Source organism: Salvia miltiorrhiza, chromosome 3 (assembly GCF_028751815.1).
Source record: "Salvia miltiorrhiza cultivar Shanhuang (shh) chromosome 3, IMPLAD_Smil_shh, whole genome shotgun sequence".
NCBI classification, from domain to species: Eukaryota; Viridiplantae; Streptophyta; class Magnoliopsida; order Lamiales; family Lamiaceae; genus Salvia; species Salvia miltiorrhiza.
Window position 1 is genome coordinate 864,274 of NC_080389.1, and position 21,192 is coordinate 885,465.

Below are 21,192 nucleotides of genomic sequence, written 5' to 3' on the forward strand. Positions count from 1 at the left end.
ACGCTCGGCTGAGCGACTCAGTGTAAGACAATCCTCCGTGGCTTGCCAAAGCCATCCTAATCTCGTGCCTCAGTCCGGCACAAAACTTTTCAGCCATCTTATCATCTGTGTCAACTTGTTCCGGCGCATATCTAGACATATCGCAGAACATCCTGTCGTATTGAGTTACCGACATCTTCCCTTGTTTTAGATTGTAAAATTCAGCCTCCTTTTTCTTGCGGTAGCTCTTGGGTATATACTTGTCATATATACCGGCTTTGAATTGTTCCCAAGTCAGGTTTTCCAACTGCTCTGCTGTCATCGTTTTCATCCTTGCTTCCCACCAGAAATCAGCTGACCCAGTCAACTGAAAGGACATACAAGTCAGACGTTCTTGGTCGGTGCAACGCAGGAAGTTGAAAATGCGTTCAATAGCGCGAACCCAAGTTTCAGCTTCTGCCGGGTCTCCTGTCCCGTTGAATGTAGGTGGGTTCTGTCGTAAGAATAATTCTTCAATCCGTCGTTCTGGCTGAACAGGTGGTTGTACTATTTCAGGTTCTAGTCTTGCTTCTGGGCCTCTCTCATCATTCCGGGGAATCCTTCCCCCTCCTCTCGGACGCCCTCGTTTCGGTGGCATTCTAATGAGTCAAAACACAAGTTGTCAGCGCATTAAAACGCAATAAGGACATACTATCATTTTTATAGTTACTCCTTAACTCATCGAGTTCTGCTCCTGCTAAAACTTAAGCGAACATATAAATAGAACATAGCGGAACGACTTGCCGCGAAAGACCAATAAGGTCACTATATATTCATGGAAATTAGTATCAATGAGGACTATGTCATAAGAATAGTTCTTCTATTCTATGTTCTGGTTGTATGGGTGGTGAGGCCATGTTTTGTTCTAGCCCTGGTACTGTAAGTAGAATGGTTCCAAATATCTGAAACTATAAGCTGATAGCTTTAATCGTAATATTATAACATTATATACAAAGCATTTTGACCCCTCGTAAGTCTAACTCTGAAGTTCATACATGAATCATGAAGGTTATCCTTAAGCCATAGCTAGTGATAATCGAGGCTAGAAGCGAGTCTCAGCTTATTAGGGATTAGCTAACTGATTACATAAGTCGCACTCATCGCTATAAGCAATATCATACTTAAACTATCATCGAATAAGGCAATAGTCGATTAGGTGCTTCGTCTCGCGTGAACAACCTGAATGAAGAACTATGCCTGCATCAGTGATTCGTGCGTGGCACTCCGCTTGCACTGCTTTCATTGGATTCTCTTCCTCTTTCTTAGCTATTCACCATGGCTATAGTGAAATATAACTGAGTTTCTAGCTTCTATTGTTTTTCTCGTAACAGTGATCATGCATTCTTAACGCATCTAAGTTCATGGAGATATCTAATCAATCAATAAAGCATACACCTTGAATGTAAGCATCAGTACATTCATATAAAACGTGAACTTCTCAATGTTTTAAAATCATTACCACCTTCTTTCTTGCTGAGCATGACGATGTGATGAAGTGATGAGCTTTGGTTGACTGACTCATATATATTAGTGATCATACTAGAAAAATGGCTAACTCTAGGGTTCAGAGCAAATGAACTGCTCTGATACCACTCTGTCACGACCGGCCCTAGTTAAGGATAATTAAGCCGGGGAAACCAGTGACTAATGGAGGGAGATTAGAAGCGGGGTAGAAAGGGGAATAATCAAACAAGAAAGGATCGCATTCATCATTGTTAACAACAGGGAATATTTATAATATAACGGAAGTTTTAGTCGTATAGACTCAAATAACTAGTAAGTTCGGATAACTCTGACTTATCCAAAATAACATAAAACTTCTGAGTACGCAGCGAAATAAGGTTCTGATTACATGTATGAAGACATGTAACCCTAGAGTTCATTAATACATAATAAGACAAAAGAGTCCCGCTCGTCACTTCATCACCATCGGCAGCTGCTCAACCTGCACATTTAGAAATATATGCAGGGCTGAGTACAAAAGTACTCAGTGGGCACATATGCCTACTATGAAATATAACATGCTTCGTAAAGTTGTAAATTGTCATGCCATCATAAACAGTACAGCAAGGGAGTTTTTCGCTAAAAAGGCCCAAGCTTACTAAATTCATTTGTGATTCTTAAAGTTCGTCTGCAGACTAAGTTCTCTTGTAATCTATCATATCTGGAACTGTGTGCCGGAGAGGTGGCCACCTCTCACGGACACTTGACCGGCCAACCCGCTAGATGACTCACGGTCACTGGTGTACACTAGCCCTGGCAGGATAGCTATCAACTGCTCAGGACCCGAATTCGATTTCATAATAACTGGCAAAGCCACATCAGATAGATATCATACCAAACATTGAAACATTTATGGCAAGACAACAGTTGAAATAATTTTCAGTTCAAAGATTTTGCAATGAAATAACTGTTCAAACATAACATTAAACTCATTTGATATATATGAAAGTAACCCACCTGATAGCAACTTTTGCTTTGGTAAAGTAGCTCCTTGACTGGCTATTATTACTCTCGCGCTTTACCTTTAATCCGAGAAAATAACGTAAGACTTTAAATCGAGGGAAAATTCTCAATTAAATGAGAATGCGTAATTAAACTATGCATGAATCTCGTATGCATGAACTATTATTCTGAGATAATAATCAGGGAATTTCTATTGTTAATCCAGGCTATCGGATTTAAACAAAAGCTAATTCTCGTCTCATGAAACCGGATAATTAATAAAATTTTATCCGTTATCTTAGGGTGTTCTAATCCACCAATTAAATAAATCCCGCTCCTCGTAGTCGATAGAAAATAATTAAATACTTCAGTTTATTCGCTTTATAAACTCATAATCAACCGGGCTTAATAATGAGAATTTGAAATGTTATGAGTTCGAATAATTAAAAGGCTCAACATAAGGTAGCCCAATAATTAATTAAGTAGAAATGGGCCTGGATAGCTAAAATGAAAGGTCCAATTGAAATAATTCATTGGGCTTAGTAATTAAATAAATCTTGGCCCAAATGATTAAATAATGAATAGTTGGGCTCAATAAATAAATCATGTAAGGCCCAACTAAATAAAATTCCAGTCCATAATTTAAAATTAGCCCAAGAATAGAATGAATTATTCTGAGCTTAAAATTAAATAAAACTCGGCTCAGTTGATATGATACAGCAGCCCAAAGAATTAAAAGACAAGCCCAATTCCTTAAATTAATTCAAGCCCAATAAAAACAATGAGAAGAGCCAATTAAATAAAAGACTGGCCCAATTCAAATTTAAATATGAAAGCCCAAGCAATTAAAATTGGAAGCCCAATTTCATTAAAAATAAGCTCAAAATTTCGGCCCACATAAATTAGAGGAAAGCCCAAACAATTAAAATTAATCAAGCCCAAAGAATTAAATGAAAAGGCCCAAATCAATTACTCTCTCTCTCTCTTTCACTCCCAGATCAGTCGAGCCCCTTTTCTCTCAAATCAGTCGAAAACTCTATCTCTTTCTCATATCAGTCGAGCTCTCTCTCCCTTCGGTTCTCTCTCTCTCTCTCGATCCATCTCCAGCCGAGGCGCCCGCCATCGCCGCTCCACAATCCGGCGAGTCAGCTTCTACCTCGCCAAAGTCCGACACCTCCTCCTCTCTTCAATTCCTTCCTCTTAATTTCAGATCTCTCTCTATCTTTTTCTTGGTTCTCGTCGAGAACTCGTCCCCAGCCTACCAAATCCGGCCAGCACGACGTCCACCACCTCCATCGTTTTCCTCCGACGGTGACACAACCGCTAGCTGCCTCTCCATCTCCCTCTGCTGGCAACGGCGAGGCACTGCCGCCATGGTTCTGCCGCCGTCTCACCGTCTGTGGAAGACCGACGATTCAGCGCCGTTGCCCCATTCACGATGCTGCCGCCGCTGTCACCCGATTTCCGCCGAGCCCCGACGCCGCTGCTGCTACTGGAAGGCCGGCTTCGCCGTGCCGCTGCACTCCAGAATCGGCGAGATTCGCCGCTGAGGTCGGGAGTCTTCTACCCTTCACCGCTCGCCGCCGCCGCCTGGGAGCGCCGCCAGCCGCTGTTGTCAACAGCAAGAGTCCGGCAGTCGCCTCTTCCGGAGCCGCCGTCGCCGTGAGTCGCAGAGCTCCGACAGTCCAGTACCACTCATCCTAAAGCTAAGTTCTCTAGTCATTCTTCCTTTTTATCGATTCGAAAACGTGAACTAGACAAGGTGAAATCTTCTTGTTTTGCATAACTCAAATTATGCTCGTTTACTCCTATGTAATCTGTCACTTGTTCATGATCGCATAGTTGGGTGTTTACTAAGTTCAAGATGCTTATAACTTGCTATTCTAGAGTGCATCAGATTGTGAAACTTATGATCTCTCTACTGTACGACATATCTTCCCTATTTGATGCAGATGAACTGTGATATGTAAGATATGGATGTGAACTGAATTGAATATTAGGATAGCATGATTACCTTGAATGTTTGTGCTTTTGGTTGGCTGCGGTGATGTTGAGTTCAATGAGAAGATAGCTGAAAACAAATTGTGTATTTTGTTTGCTTAACAATGCAGGAGGAACTTAGGAAGAAACTGGAGAGGATCAGGTCAATCTTACCTCTCGAATCTTGCAGCAATTATGCAACTTCCTCAAGCTGTTGATGCGTAAAGAGAGAAGGATTTGGTGGGTGATATAATAAGGAGTGAAGTTGGTGGCTGTAGAGGGAGAGAAAGCATGGCTTTTGGTGGTTGAAGAGGTGGGGAACAAAGGATGGTGGCAGCACACTTATTTCTTTCCACTAACCTTAATGATTTTCCTTTATTGCTTTAATGATTTTCCTTTATTGATTCCTTGTCGGCTGATGGTATTAAACAAGGAATGGTGTTGCATTTGATGTGTAGTAATGTGGGATATGGCTGAAGTACAGCTCTTGCCTCTTGGGAATTATAAACTTGTAGTACAGTAACGCGCTTAATGAAATACTAATCTTGAATTCTTACTAATGTAGCGTATATATATATACTCGCACGATATTTGATTTCTTGCTTGCTAGCATCGATGGACTGTAAAATAAATCTAAATTAAATCCGTAGATTTAATTCACAAGCCGGAAATAATCCACGACTTAAGTAATTATAAATAATAGAATCGATAGTCTCATCTCGCTTAATTAATTAACGTGACTTTGCTAAGTCAGTTATAATTCTGAAATAATAGCATTGACTGCTTTAACAATATAAATTCAGGATCATAAGCTGAATTCATATCAGGATAATAACCGTTTTCATTTACTGATGAACAAAAATAAACACTCATTACTGGATTTAAAATATATAAAAGAGCGGGTCACTACATTAAAAGCCCGATTCTATTTATTTAGAATCTGATTTTAAGCGGCCACAAGCTCTCCAAAACCCTCTTAATCGTCCTACAACTTTTCTTTTTGAATTTCGCTCCTTATACACACACCTTCCTCCCTGAATCCTGATTCAGCCAAAGAAAACTTTTGACAAAAATGATAAGGTATGGAGTTTTTCTTTCGTTATCAGTAAACATTAAAAAAAATGTAAGTCCTTACAATTACTAATTTTTTGAATCATGATTTTGAATTTTGTTGTTTCGTGTTGTGTGAATTGAGTTGTAATTGAATAAGAATTAGTAGATATATTTGCAGATTATTGCGTTATGACTTGTTCTTTGATTCTTGTGTATATATCTATTTAGTATACACATTTAAATGCTTTGAATAGGATGGATCAAAATGATTTTGCGTTTGCCTCAAGCGAAGAAGAGGTGACTGGTGGCCTCGTCACCGCCGGAAGAGAAGAGAGTCTGAGGGAGATGTCGGCGGTGGATGAATTGGAATTGAGGGTAGAAATTGAAAGTAAAAAAGAAATTGGGGGTTTAAAAAAATGGACTAATGTTTGACCAACAACGGTTAGTCAAACGGGCTTAATTGATCGATTTTTTGAATTTTGGGGGCCTATTTGCACACACAGTGAGTATGGAGAGCAATACACTATAGGGGCCTATCTGCACCTTAACCTTTCTTCTTCTTTTTTTCCTATAAAATCCACTTAATTTCTACTTCATTTCACATACTATTTTTCTTCCCAATCTTCATATAATTTTCTTTTCTCTAGCAAAATGCCATCATTATATTTCCAATCTTCCTCCGACTCAAGCTCCGATGAGCAACGAGATGTCCAATTCGCCCAACTTGTATCGTAATTTTATGAAATTTCAAACGTTGTTGGTCCGTCAGAAAGCCTTCCTAGATGAAGGAGACAGACGAAGAAAACTTACATTCGTCGGGATCGTGAACCCGTCGCACAATGGCTTTACGGGGATTATTTTGCCCCAAATCTTGTCTACATCGATTCTTTCTTTCGGAGCCATTTCCATGTGTGTCGTCCCTTGTTTTTGCGCATCGTCAACGTCGTGCAGTCCGATCCTTACTTCCAACAACGTCCAGACGCACTTGGCAGACCTAGCTTTACACCGTTGCAGAAATGCATCGTTGCTATTCGACAACTTGCAAATGGAGGTGCAACTGACCAATACGATGAGTACTTGCGGATTGCGGAGTCCACATCGTTGGAGTTCTTAACAAAATTTTGTCGAGCCATCGTCCAACTCCTCAGTGCGAAATACTTGAGGAGGCCGACGTCCATTGACTATCAAAGGCTTCTTGCACTGCACGAGGAAAAGCACGGGTTCCCCGAGATGCTATGGAGCCTGGATCGCAGGCACTAGACATGGAACAATTGTCCGGTGGTGTCACGACCGGCCTTAATTAAGGATAATTAAGCCGGGGAAACCGTGACTAATGGAGGGAGATTAGAAGCGGGGTAGAAAGGGGAATAATCAACAAGGAAGGATCGTATTTCATCATTGTTAACAAAAGGGATATTTATAATATAACGGAGGTTTAGTCGTAGAGACTCAAATAACTAGTAAGTTCGGATAACTCCGACTTAGCCAAAATAACATAAAACTTCTGAGTACGCAGCGGAATAAGGTTCTGATTACATGTATGAAGACATGTATCCCTAGAGTTCATTAATACATAATAAGACAAAAGAGTCCCGCTCGTCACTTCATCACCATCGGCAGCTGCTCAACCTGCACATTTAGAAATATATGCAGGGCTTGAGTACAAAAGTACTCAGTGGGCACGTATGCCTAAGTATAAAAATACATGCTTCAAAACTATAAATTGTCATGCCATCATAAACAGTACAGCAAGGGAGTTTTTCGCTAAAAGGCCCAAGCTTACTAAATTCATTTGTGATTCTGAAAGTTCGACTGCAGTCTAAGTTCTCTTGTAATCTATCATATCTGGAACTGTGTGCCGGAGAGGTGGCCACCTCTCACGGTCACTTGACCGGCCAACCCGCTAGATGACTCACGGTCACTGGTGTACACTAGCCCTGGCAGGATAGCTATCAACTGCTCAGGACCCGAATTCGATTTCATCATTGGCAAAGCCAAAGCAGATAGATATCATACTAAATTTTAAACATTTTATGGCAAGACAATACTTGAAATAACTTTAACTCAAAGATTTTATCATGAAATAACTTGCTTGAACGTAACATTTAAACTCATCTGATATATATGAAAGTAATGCCCACCTGATAGTGATTTTCTGTGATACAAAAGCTCCTCAACAGATTATCAATCTCGCCCTTGACCTTTATTACGAGAATATAATAAGATACTGCTCGAATAAAATCCTCAATTAATGAGAATGCGTAATTTAACTATGCATGACCCTTATGCATGAATTATTATTCCGACTTAATAGTCTAGGAAATCTACTATTAATCCTAACTCTCGGATTAAATAAATAACTTAAATAAGGCTCGCCGCATGAGGTCGGATAATAACTATAATGAATCCGCTTATCTAGAGTGTTCTATCACACTTGATAATTATAATAGGTCTCGCTCCGTAATCGATTAAAAGGAAATAGCTCAATTGAATTATTTGCTTAATAATCTCGTAAGAATTAATCGTAATTGGGCAGCTGCGTCTAATTACCCGGGCTAGACAAATATGAATCGAAGTAATAATATAAGTCAAATAATTAAAAAAAGGCTCAACATAATACAGCCTAATAATTAATTAAGAGTGAGCTTGAATTAAAAGTCATGGCAGCCATCAACTAAATAATAAACCCAATTATAGAGACTAAACATTCAGTCCAAGATAAATATAATGTCTGGGCTCAAAATTTAAAAAGAAAACGGGCCCAAATAGATTTAAAACAATAGGCCGAATAATTTAAATTGGAGGAGCCCAATTAAAACAATCATAGGCCCAATTAGAGAATAAGGAATAGGCCCATTTCTTATCTCCCTCTTCATTCTCGGTTCCTCCGCCTCCCCAACCTCAAACACGCCTCTATCTCTCTCTTCTACTCCAACATCGGCTCCCTCCCTCTCTTCTCTCTCTCGTTCTCAGCCAAGGAGTTCGCCGCCGCGGCTCCGGAGCCCGGCGACCGAAGACCGCCATTCATCCCTCCTGTTCTTCTCCTCTCTCAATCTATTCTCCCTTGCGATTCATGGAAGGAGGCAAAATATAGAAGGAGCCCTGATTTCCTCCCCAAATCAGAAATCGCCGCCGCCGCTCCTGAAATTCTGGTGAACGGCGATCGATCCTCCTCCCTTACCTCCATCCTTGCCTTCCTTCGCTTTCAATTTCTTGAATTCAAGCTCGAGGAAAAAGGGGGAGCGAGCCCTAATACTCTCGCCTGTGCTTCGATCTGCTGCTGCCGCCGCGGGACCTGTGAACGGCCGCCGCCTTCCTCCATGATGTCGCTGCTTCCGTAATCCGATGAGAGTCGATCTTGAAGTCCACTAAAGAAGATAACTGAAGAGCCCTAGCTTTCCCTTGCCGTCGAATTTCTGTCACCGCTGCTGGGCACGAGTTCAGCGCGCCACTGCACGTCGCCATGGTTCGCCGTCACGGTTGAGTCTTCGCTCGATCATCGCCTCGTGGCTCGAACGAACAGGGCCGCGTCCCATTTTCTAAAGCTAAGTCCTACTCTCTTCTACTTCAGTTTCTAATTGTTAAGGTGGTAGGGGTTCTCATGGCTTTGGTTCTATGTACAGTGGTAATATCTCAATGTATGAATCATACTATTCCGTGAACTGTCATAAATCATGTATTCGCATATGTGAGTTGCTATGAGTCCTATAGACATGAATACAACAGGGAAGTAACTGATGCTATTTGTTATAGAGTATGTAACTTTGCTAAGTTTATCAAGCTTATGGTCATCTATCATTTGAATCGGATCATGCTTAATGGTATGAATGCAAACTGGATTGAATATGTGGGACAACAGTAATACCTTGAGAATATTTGTGTTGGTTGACTGTTGTGATATTGGTGATTGAGATGGGGAATAACTGAAATATGATGAAGGTGTTATTGCTTTAAAATGCAGGTGGAGGTTATGGCAGGAGGTGGAAACGTTCAAGCCGAAGCTTACCTTGAGGATTTGGCAGAAGTTGGGCAGCTCTGTCCCTCACGTTAATGAAGTCTCAATGAACTGAAACTTGTTCGGTATGGCAGCAGGAAGGTCGAGCAGCGGCTGTGAGTGAAAGAAATAACCCTCCCTCTCTGAACCTTGGTGCGCCTAAAAGAAAGAAAAGAATTATGGCTGGTGTTTTTTTCTTTGAAGTGAAGTTGGCTATTAGACTATCTTAATACCATAAGAGAGCTTACAAGTGAAGGAATAGGATTAGGTATAAGGTGTGCGGCTGAAAGACCGCTAGTTTGTACTATAGCATGACTGTGAGTAGGTGGCCGCAGAGTTGAAGGGAGGGGAGTGCTGTAACAGTACTTGATGTTTCTTTTCACCTTTTTGTTGCACTCACACGTTCTCTTCTTTCCTCCTTTTCTCTTTTCCTTCTTTTGATAAAGTAGCACTCTTTTCCTTGATTGGAGGGAATTGGAGGCTACTGCAGATTTTGTATAGCCCCAGACATTTCATATCTCCCACTTCTTTTCTTCATTGGCTTCTTGGCAGATTGTGTACTAGAGTAGGTTATGTAATAGAGTTCGAGGAAGTAAGAATAGAAGATTTGGTGGATATACCCAATGTGGGAAGTTATAAATCTGTAATATAGTAACGTGTGATTAATAAAATACTAGTTTCGGATTTGTTAATATCGCGTGTTTGTATATCTGCTCGATATCTGATTTCCTGCTTTGCTAGAATAATCTAAATTAAATCCGCAGATTTAATTCACGGACTAAAATCTAAATTAAATCCAAAGATTTAATTCTCCTCACAAGCCGGAATAAATTCACGACTTAAGCAAGTACAAAAATAATAACAACTAATAATATAAATAATATTTCTATTGCACTTAATAAATAACATGACTTTGCTAAGTCAGTTATAATCTGAAATAAATCATTGACTACTCAATAATTCAATCGTGGTCATCTCAGGTAATGGCATCTAATTCAGAACTCTGAGCTGAGTTAACTGAATATTAATCACTGGATTAAATCAACTGAAAGATGTAAAAATAAATATTGCATTTGTTGCTCTTAATCATAAAATAAAATAGCGGGCTACTACATACTACCCCTCTTAACAAAAATTTCGTCCCGAAATTTGCATATCATCGCTAAAGTTCTGATATCTTTCTAGCATCTTACCTTCAAGCTTTCATGTAGTTTCTTCTTATCCATGGTGTCTCCATGGATTTTCACCAAAGTGATGAACTCGTTTCTAAGCGGTTGCTCTTAACGATCCAAGATGTCTTTTGGCTTTTCTTAATAGCTCAAATTTGGGCTAAGGATCATTTCGTTTTGGGTGGATCACGTCATTTGGATCCAAAACATACTTCTTGAGTTGGGATATGTGAAAAACATTGGACATTCTCATAATTTGGCGGTAACACCAATCTATAGGCTATTGGGCCTATTTTCTAAAATCTCATATGGTCGCACAAGTTGTGGTGTAATCTTTTCTTTTACGTCAATCCTAGTTATTCCCTTGGAGGGTAATACTTTTAGGAAGACTTTGCCTCCTACTTTAAAATCTAACTTAGTTCGGCGCATATCAGCATACGATTTCTGTCTATCTTGTGCTTCTTTTATTCTTTCTCTAATATGACAAACTATCTCAATTATTTCGCTGACCGTGTCCGGTCCTAGGATTTTTCTCTCACCCACTTCATCACAGTAAAGTGGTGATCTGCATTTTCTTCCATACAACGCCTCGTAAGGTGCCATGTCAATGGTCGCCTGGTAGCTATTGTTGTAGGCAAACTCAATCAGCGGCAACACTGATTCCCAACTTCCACCTCTGTCTAACACCACTGTTCTCAACATGTCTTCGAGAGTCTGAATTGTCCTTTCCGACTGCCCATCTGTCTGCGGGTGGAAGGCGGTGCTAAAATTTAGCCCCGTTTTTAACTCCTTTTGTAAGCTCATCCAAAATTTAGAGTAACTTTGAATTTCGATCTGAAGTGATCGACACGGGCACGCCGTGTGAGCGCACAATCTCTCGAACATACAACTGAACTAGCTTGTCTAACTCGTAGGTGATTGGTATTGGTATAAAATGAGCACACTTCGTGAGTCGATCCACTATTACCCAAATGGCAGTGTTTCATTTCCTTATCTTGGGCAAACTGGTCACAAAATCCATTGCAATGTGCTCCCACTTCCATTCTGGAATTTCCAACGGTTGTAGTTTTCCATATGGCCTTTGGTGTAAAGCCTTCACCTGTTGGCATGCCAGGCATTTCTCCACAAATGACGCTATGTCTCTCTTCATGCCTTCCCACCAAAAGTGTTTCTTTAGGTCCTGATACATCTTAGTACTCCCTGGGTGGGCAGTATAAGGGGTATCGTGAGCCTCACTCATGATTTGATCCTTAAGCTCATCATCGTGGGGAATACATATCCTTCCCTCAAAGAGGATAGCATTATCTGCTGCTTCTTGATAATTCTTGACTCCTCCTTTCCTTACTGCTTCCCGTAGTTTCTCCATTTTCTCGTCTTTTCTTTGTGCTTCTACAATCATCTTTCTCAAGCTAGGTATTGTTGCAAGAACGCTTGCTATCGTCCCTGGTGGTTTAACTACTTCTATACTCATTTTTCCAAACTCTTTGATGAGCTCATTCTTTTGGGTGACGAGACATCCCAACCTAGATTGAGTTTTACGGCTCAATGCATCAGCTACTACATTGGCCTTACCCGGGTGATAGTTAATACCACAGTCATAATCTTTCACTAATTCGAGCCATCTCCTCTGTCTCATATTAAGGTCCTTTTGCTCGAAAAAGTACTTCAGGCTTTTGTGGTCTGTGAATATCTCACACCTAACTCCATATAGGTGGTGTCTCCAAATCTTCAGCGCATGCACCACTGCAGCTAACTCCAGATCATGAGTCGGGTAATTCAGTTCATGTGGCCTAAGCTGTCGTGACGCATATGCTATCACTCTTCCTTCTTGCATCAGCACGCAGCCAAGTCCATTTTTGGACGCGTCTGTGTAGATCACGTATTCCTTATCAGCTGTTGGGACGGCTAATACTGGTGCCGTAGTCAACTTTTCCTTGAGTTCTTGGAAGCTCTTCTCACACTCCTCTGTCCAAGAAAATTTTATTCCCTTCCTGAGTAGTTGCGTCATTGGCCTTGCAATTTTAGAAAATCCTTCCATAAACCTCCGATAGTAACCTGCTAATCCTAAGAAACTTCTTATCTCATTAGGGTTAGTAGGCGATCTCCATTCGCGCACTGCTTGCACTTTTTCAGGGTCCACTTTAATCCATTCTGATGACACAATATGTCCTAAAACGTGACTTCGCTGAGCCAAAACTCACACTTGCTGAATTTGGCATAAAGACGCTCTGTCCTCAACGTTTCTAGAACAATTCTCAAATGTTCCTCATGGTCTTTCTCATTCTTCGAGTAGATCAGGATGTCATCTATGAATACCAAGACAAATTTGTCTAAATACGGATGGAATACTCGATTCATGAGGTCCATGAACACAGCTGGCGCATTGGTTAACCCGAATGGCACAACTACAAATTCGTAGTGACCATACCTAGTTCGAAATGTTGTCTTAGGTACGTCTTCTGGTCGAATCTTCAGCTGGTGATAACCAGACCGCAAATCAATCTTCGAGAACACGCTTGCTCCCTTGAGCTGGTCAAAAAGGTCATCTATCCTTGGTAAAGGATATTTGTTCTTCAGTGTCACTTTGTTCAGTTCCCTATAGTCTATGCACATTCGCAATGTGCCATCCTTTTTCTTCACAAAAAGTACGGTTGCACCCCAAGGTGATACACTTGGTCTAATGAATCCAAGTTCCAAAAGTTCTCGCAGTTGTATCTTGAGTTCTTCCAACTCTTTAGGAGCCATCCGGTACGGTGCCTTCGAAATGGGAGCTACCCCGGGCTCCAAATCAATGGTAAACTCAATTGGTCTGTCCGGTGGTGGCCCTGGCAGAATCTCTGGAAATACATCTGAAAAGTCCCGTACAATTGCTACATCTTTTATGCTCTTTTCAGTACCCAGTTCTCCGTGCAAGTATACGAGGTAAGCTGGGTATCCCTTCTTCATCATTTTTGTTGCTTGTAGGGCGGAGATGATCATCTTTCTTCTTCCCATACTAATTCCGTGGAAATGTGACGGCTCCCTTCCTGGGGGTCGAAACGATATCCGTCTTTCGTTACAAAGGATGGTGGTATAGTTCTCGGCTAGCCAGTCCATTCCTAGGATTATGTCCACATCTCCCATCGGAATAACATACGAGTTGTTCACTACAATCTTGAGGGACCCTATGTTCAGTTCTAGGTTCAAGCACACATGATCTACTGTCGTCATCCCTCCTATAGGTGATGATATATTCAACTCCTGATCAGCTCTTTCCATTTTAAGTTTTAATGTATCAACACATGTACTTGAAATGAAAGTATGCGATGCGCCCGTATCAAATAGAAGTACAACAGGAGTATTGAGTAGCATGCCCATACCTGCCAGGTTTCCCTGGTTGTTCTCGGGCTGCTTCTGCCTCATAGCATAGGCTCTAGCATGACGAGGTTTTTCATGTTGTTTCTGTTGTCGCTGCTGTTGTTGGCGGGCCTGTTGCTGATACGGTTGTTGAGGTTGTGGTTGGTACTGTAGCTATGGGTGCTGTTGTGGCTGTTGATACTGTGTTTGCTGCCTTGGGTATGGTTGGGGCAAAGCTTGAATTGCTCGCAGAGGTGGAGCCTGGATAGGTGGGTTTGGCCTTGAACTCGTTCCATGTTGCTTATTCGGCACCGGTTTGCATAGTGCCCCTCCTGGTTGCAAATATAGCAACTATCACTTCCGGCCTTACAGATTCCCACATGACTTTTGTTACATTTGGGGCAATGTGGGGCCCTCTGTTGGTTATTTCCCATCTGTTTCGGTGCACTCTGGCCTCCATAGCCCTGTGACTGGAAGACCCGTCCCTGCCATGGCCTCTTCTCGCCTTGGTTCGGGTTACTGTTGTCCCATCTCCTCTTTCCTCTAAAATTCTGATTATGATTTTGATCATGTGAAGGTGCTGGCGTAGGTACAGTTGCAGGTCTTTCTCCTGACATGGCTGCTTCAATGTCTAACGCTCGGCTGAGCGACTCAGTGTAAGACAATCCTCCGTGGCTTGCCAAAGCCATCCTAATTTCGTGCCTCAAACCGGCACAAAACTTTTCAGCCATCTTCTCATCTGTGTCAACTTGTTCCGGCGCATATCTAGACATATCGCAGAACATCCTGTCGTATTGAGTTACCGACATCTTCCCTTGTTTTAGATTGTAAAATTCAGCTTCCTTCTTCTTGCGGTAGCTCTTGGGTATATACTTGTCATATATACCGGCTTTGAATTGTTCCCAAGTCAGGTTTTCTAACTGCTCTGCTGTCATCGTTTTCATCCTTGCTTCCCACCAGAAATCAGCTGACCCAGTCAACTGAAAGGACATACAAGTCAGACGTTCTTGGTCGGTGCAACGCAGGAAGTTAAAAATGCGTTCAATAGCGCGAACCCAAGTTTCAGCTTCTGTCGGGTCTCCTGTCCCGTTGAAGGTAGGTGGATTCTGTCGCAAGAATAGTTCCTCAATCCGCCGTTCTGGCTGAACAGGTGGTTGAACTATTTCTGGTTCTGGCCCTGTTTCTGGGCCTCTTCCTTCATTTCGGGGAATCCTGCCCCCTCCTCTTGGTCGTCCTCGTTTTGGCGGCATTCTATTAGGTCAAAACACAAGTTCTCAGCGCATTAAAACACAATAAGGACATACTATCATTTCTATAGTTACTCCTTAACTCATTGAGTTCTGCTCCTACTAAAACTTAAGCGAACATATAAATAAAACATAGCGGGACGACTTGCCGCGAAAAACCAATAAGGTCACCATATATAATCATAGGGAAAATTGCCTCAATGAGGACTTTACATCATCATAAAAGTCTAGATTCAAAGACCTATCTAAGTACCACACATGATGAACTGGCTACCTAGCGAAGCCATCACAAAAAGTACTCAGTCACGGAACGCCCCAAGGTTTCGCGTCTCCGTACTAATACTAATCAAAATAACTAAGCCAACATAGGGGCATACAAAAGCATCGAAATGATCGTTTTTGAAATACACAAATAACGTCCTACTAAATGCACAAGAGATTGTCTGTATGCATCACGTGCTTGACCCTTGGGTTGAAGCATACGTGTTTGACTGATTTAATCTGTTGAGTATCTGTTTATCCTTGGTCACAGAAAATCTACCAACAGCTAGTAGATCGCAATGATTCAAATCACAAATTGCAATTAGGCAAAGTGTTTCAATAATTTGCCAAACAATTGAAAATGAATAACCATAGGGTAGAAATGAATTGACTGAAAGGTCGAAACGAAATGACCGAATAGTCTGAACCCGTTTGGCTTTTCAGATGAAGGTTTAAAATATATAGGTTTAAAGACCCATATATGACGACTACTGAGATTTTGGCCATGTGGACTGGCCAGGTCCGACACGACTACTTCTCAGTCATTCGGAAATACTTTTCCGAACTTGGCAACTCTTGTTCCTTGGCTGCAAAAGGTATATTTGGTCTAAAATCACCACTTTCTTCTTAATATCTTGAACATGTCCTTGAGAATATTCTAGAGCTTCTCAAACTTGGAGTCTACCTCCTAGTTTAATGCAATCCTTAAACATCTTCTATAGGCGAAATAAGGTAGGCTCTACCTTACTCAACAATGTTTCTCTATATGATCTTAATGTAGTACTTCTAGTACTTAGTGTTCCTTCACATAGCGCTTGAAATGCAACCATATAATTTGAAGCACTCTTCCATGTTATTGCAAAAGACCTTTTGAATCATCACGCATTCAATAAGGAAATAGCTTTTGCTCATCTGAGCACCTTTATAGGGTATGTGTCTCCATGTGTAATGCTAAGTCATAGAATGACCTTAGTCAATGCTCTCATTGCGGCTACCAGACTAAATGCATAATCCAAGACGTTCTAACTGAGGCGATGTCCTCGATAGTTTAAGGTATATATACTTATCTTGAGTATATCCTTAGGGTCTCATTAGAATCTTAATTCATTTGTTTCAGCATTGATCCATTGTCAGCGCTTCTAGCTATTATTAAACTCTAAACCATCTTCAAGAACTTCTCTCGTCTTACACACTTGCATAAACTTTTATGATCAATCATAATGGTTGGTAACTGCTAGTACCCATATCACATCTCGTCTTTCCAATTCGTAGTAGGTGATCGTAATCAATGGGGATTCTCAGTCATGTCCTTATCTATTGCGATAGGTACTGTAAGTAGAATGGTTCTGAATATCTGAAACTATAAGCTGATAGCTTTAATCGTAATATTATAACATCATATACAAAGCATTTTGACCCCTCGTAAGTCTAACTCTGAAGTTCATACATGAATCATGAAGGTTATCCTCAAGCCATAGCTAGTGATAATCGAGGCTAGAAGCGAGTCTCATCTTATTAAGGATTAGCTAACTGATTACATCAGTCGCACTCATCACTTATAAGCAATATTGTACTTAAACTATCATCGAAGGCAATAGTCGATTAGGTGCTCCGTCTCGCGTGAACAACCTGAATGAAGAACTATGCCTGCTTCAGTGATTCGTGCGTGGCACTCTGCTTGCACTGCTTTCATTGGATTCTCTTCCTCTTTCTTAGCTCTTCACCATGGCTATAGTGAAATATAACTGAGTTTTTAGCTTCTATTGTTCTTCTCGTAACAGTGATCATGCATTCTTAACGCATCTAAGTTCATTGAGATATCTAATCAATCAATAAAGCATAAAACTTGAATGTAAGCATCAGTACATTCATATAGAACGTGAACTTCTCAATATTTTAAAATCATTACCCCCTTCTTTCTTGCTGAGCATGACGATGTGATGAAGTGATGAGCTTTTGTCGACTGACTCTTTCATACTAGTGATCATACTAGAAAAATTGGTTAACTCTAGGGTTCAGAGCAAATGAACTGCTCTGATACCACTCTGTCACGACCGGCCTTAATTAAGGATAATTAAGCCGGGGAAACCGTGACTAATGGAGGGAGATTAGAAGCGGGGTAGAAAGGGGAATAATCAACAAGGAAGGATCGTATTTCATCATTGTTAACAAAAGGGATATTTATAATATAACGGAGGTTTAGTCGTAGAGACTCAAATAACTAGTAAGTTCGGATAACTCCGACTTAGCCAAAATAACATAAAACTTCTGAGTACGCAGCGGAATAAGGTTCTGATTACATGTATGAAGACATGTATCCCTAGAGTTCATTAATACATAATAAGACAAAAGAGTCCCGCTCGTCACTTCATCACCATCGGCAGCTGCTCAACCTGCACATTTAGAAATATATGCAGGGCTTGAGTACAAAAGTACTCAGTGGGCACGTATGCCTAAGTATAAAAATACATGCTTCAAAACTATAAATTGTCATGCCATCATAAACAGTACAGCAAGGGAGTTTTTCGCTAAAAGGCCCAAGCTTACTAAATTCATTTGTGATTCTGAAAGTTCGACTGCAGTCTAAGTTCTCTTGTAATCTATCATATCTGGAACTGTGTGCCGGAGAGGTGGCCACCTCTCACGGTCACTTGACCGGCCAACCCGCTAGATGACTCACGGTCACTGGTGTACACTAGCCCTGGCAGGATAGCTATCAACTGCTCAGGACCCGAATTCGATTTCATCATTGGCAAAGCCAAAGCAGATAGATATCATACTAAATTTTAAACATTTTATGGCAAGACAATACTTGAAATAACTTTAACTCAAAGATTTTATCATGAAATAACTTGCTTGAACGTAACATTTAAACTCATCTGATATATATGAAAGTAATGCCCACCTGATAGTGATTTTCTGTGATACAAAAGCTCCTCAACAGATTATCAATCTCGCCCTTGACCTTTATTACGAGAATATAATAAGATACTGCTCGAATAAAATCCTCAATTAATGAGAATGCGTAATTTAACTATGCATGACCCTTATGCATGAATTATTATTCCGACTTAATAGTCTAGGAAATCTACTATTAATCCTAACTCTCGGATTAAATAAATAACTTAAATAAGGCTCGCCGCATGAGGTCGGATAATAACTATAATGAATCCGCTTATCTAGAGTGTTCTATCACACTTGATAATTATAATAGGTCTCGCTCCGTAATCGATTAAAAGGAAATAGCTCAATTGAATTATTTGCTTAATAATCTCGTAAGAATTAATCGTAATTGGGCAGCTGCGTCTAATTACCCGGGCTAGACAAATATGAATCGAAGTAATAATATAAGTCAAATAATTAAAAAAAGGCTCAACATAATACAGCCTAATAATTAATTAAGAGTGAGCTTGAATTAAAAGTCATGGCAGCCATCAACTAAATAATAAACCCAATTATAGAGACTAAACATTCAGTCCAAGATAAATATAATGTCTGGGCTCAAAATTTAAAAAGAAAACGGGCCCAAATAGATTTAAAACAATAGGCCGAATAATTTAAATTGGAGGAGCCCAATTAAAACAATCATAGGCCCAATTAGAGAATAAGGAATAGGCCCATTTCTTATCTCCCTCTTCATTCTCGGTTCCTCCGCCTCCCCAACCTCAAACACGCCTCTATCTCTCTCTTCTACTCCAACATCGGCTCCCTCCCTCTCTTCTCTCTCTCGTTCTCAGCCAAGGAGTCCGCCGCCGCGGCTCCGGAGCCCGGCGACCGAAGACCGCCGTTCATCCCTCCTGTTCTTCCTCTCTCAATCTATTCTCCCTTGCGATTCATGGAAGGAGGCAAAATATAGAAGGAGCCCTGATTTCCTCCCCAAATCAGAAATCGCCGCCGCCGCTCCTGAAATTCTGGTGAACGGCGATCGATCCTCCTCCCTTACCTCCATCATTGCCTTCCTTCGCTTTCAATTTCTTGAATTCAAGCTCGAGGAAAAAGGGGGAGCGAGCCCTAATACTCTCGCCTGTGCTTCGATCTGCTGCTGCCGCCGCGGGACCTGTGAACGGCCGCCGCCTTCCTCCATGATGTCGCTGCTTCCGTAATCCGATGAGAGTCGATCTTGAAGTCCACTAAAGAAGATAACTGAAGAGCCCTAGCTTTCCCTTGCCGTCGAATTTCTGTCACCGCTGCTGGGCACGAGTTCAGCGCGCCACTGCACGTCGCCATGGTTCGCCGTCACGGTTGAGTCTTCGCTCGATCATCGCCTCGTGGCTCGAACGAACAGGGCCGCGTCCCATTTTCTAAAGCTAAGTCCTACTCTCTTCTACTTCAGTTTCTAATTGTTAAGGTGGTAGGGGTTCTCATGGCTTTGGTTCTATGTACAGTGGTAATATCTCAATGTATGAATCATACTATTCCGTGAACTGTCATAAATCATGTATTCGCATATGTGAGTTGCTATGAGTCCTATAGACATGAATACAACAGGGAAGTAACTGATGCTATTTGTTATAGAGTATGTAACTTTGCTAAGTTTATCAAGCTTATGGTCATCTATCATTTGAATCGGATCATGCTTAATGGTATGAATGCAAACTGGATTGAATATGTGGGACAACAGTAATACCTTGAGAATATTTGTGTTGGTTGACTGTTGTGATATTGGTGATTGAGATGGGGAATAACTGAAATATGATGAAGGTGTTATTGCTTTAAAATGCAGGTGGAGGTTATGGCAGGAGGTGGAAACGTTCAAGCCGAAGCTTACCTTGAGGATTTGGCAGAAGTTGGGCAGCTCTGTCCCTCACGTTAATGAAGTCTCAATGAACTGAAACTTGTTCGGTATGGCAGCAGGAAGGTCGAGCAGCGGCTGTGAGTGAAAGAAATAACCCTCCCTCTCTGAACCTTGGTGCGCCTAAAAGAAAGAAAAGAATTATGGCTGGTGTTTTTTTCTTTGAAGTGAAGTTGGCTATTAGACTATCTTAATACCATAAGAGAGCTTACAAGTGAAGGAATAGGATTAGGTATAAGGTGTGCGGCTGAAAGACCGCTAGTTTGTACTATAGCATGACTGTGAGTAGGTGGCCGCAGAGTTGAAGGGAGGGGAGTGCTGTAACAGTACTTGATGTTTCTTTTCACCTTTTTGTTGCACTCACACGTTCTCTTCTTTCCTCCTTTTCTCTTTTCCTTCTTTTGATAAAGTAGCACTCTTTTCCTTGATTGGAGGGAATTGGAGGCTACTGCAGATTTTGTATAGCCCCAGACATTTCATATCTCCCACTTCTTTTCTTCATTGGCTTCTTGGCAGATTGTGTACTAGAGTAGGTTATGTAATAGAGTTCGAGGAAGTAAGAATAGAAGATTTGGTGGATATACCCAATGTGGGAAGTTATAAATCTGTAATATAGTAACGTGTGATTAATAAAATACTAGTTTCGGATTTGTTAATATCGCGTGTTTGTATATCTGCTCGATATCTGATTTCCTGCTTTGCTAGAATAATCTAAATTAAATCCGCAGATTTAATTCACGGACTAAAATCTAAATTAAATCCAAAGATTTAATTCTCCTCACAAGCCGGAATAAATTCACGACTTAAGCAAGTACAAAAATAATAACAACTAATAATATAAATAATATTTCTATTGCACTTAATAAATAACATGACTTTGCTAAGTCAGTTATAATC

At 40.9% G+C, this 21,192-nt stretch overlaps 2 protein-coding genes across 2 annotated transcripts in view; both read left to right on the plus strand.

Annotated features, from left to right (window-relative positions):
- Positions 1-21,192, plus strand: part of LOC131016908 (uncharacterized) — a 1,184,262-nt gene that overhangs the window by 822,442 nt on the left and 340,628 nt on the right. The window lies entirely within an intron of this gene.
- On the plus strand, positions 5,752-6,756 carry LOC131015729 (uncharacterized). Its single transcript, XM_057944149.1, has 2 exons — positions 5,752-5,871; positions 6,448-6,756. Exons 1-2 carry the CDS (start codon positions 5,752-5,754, stop codon positions 6,754-6,756), a joined length of 429 nt encoding a protein of 142 aa, XP_057800132.1.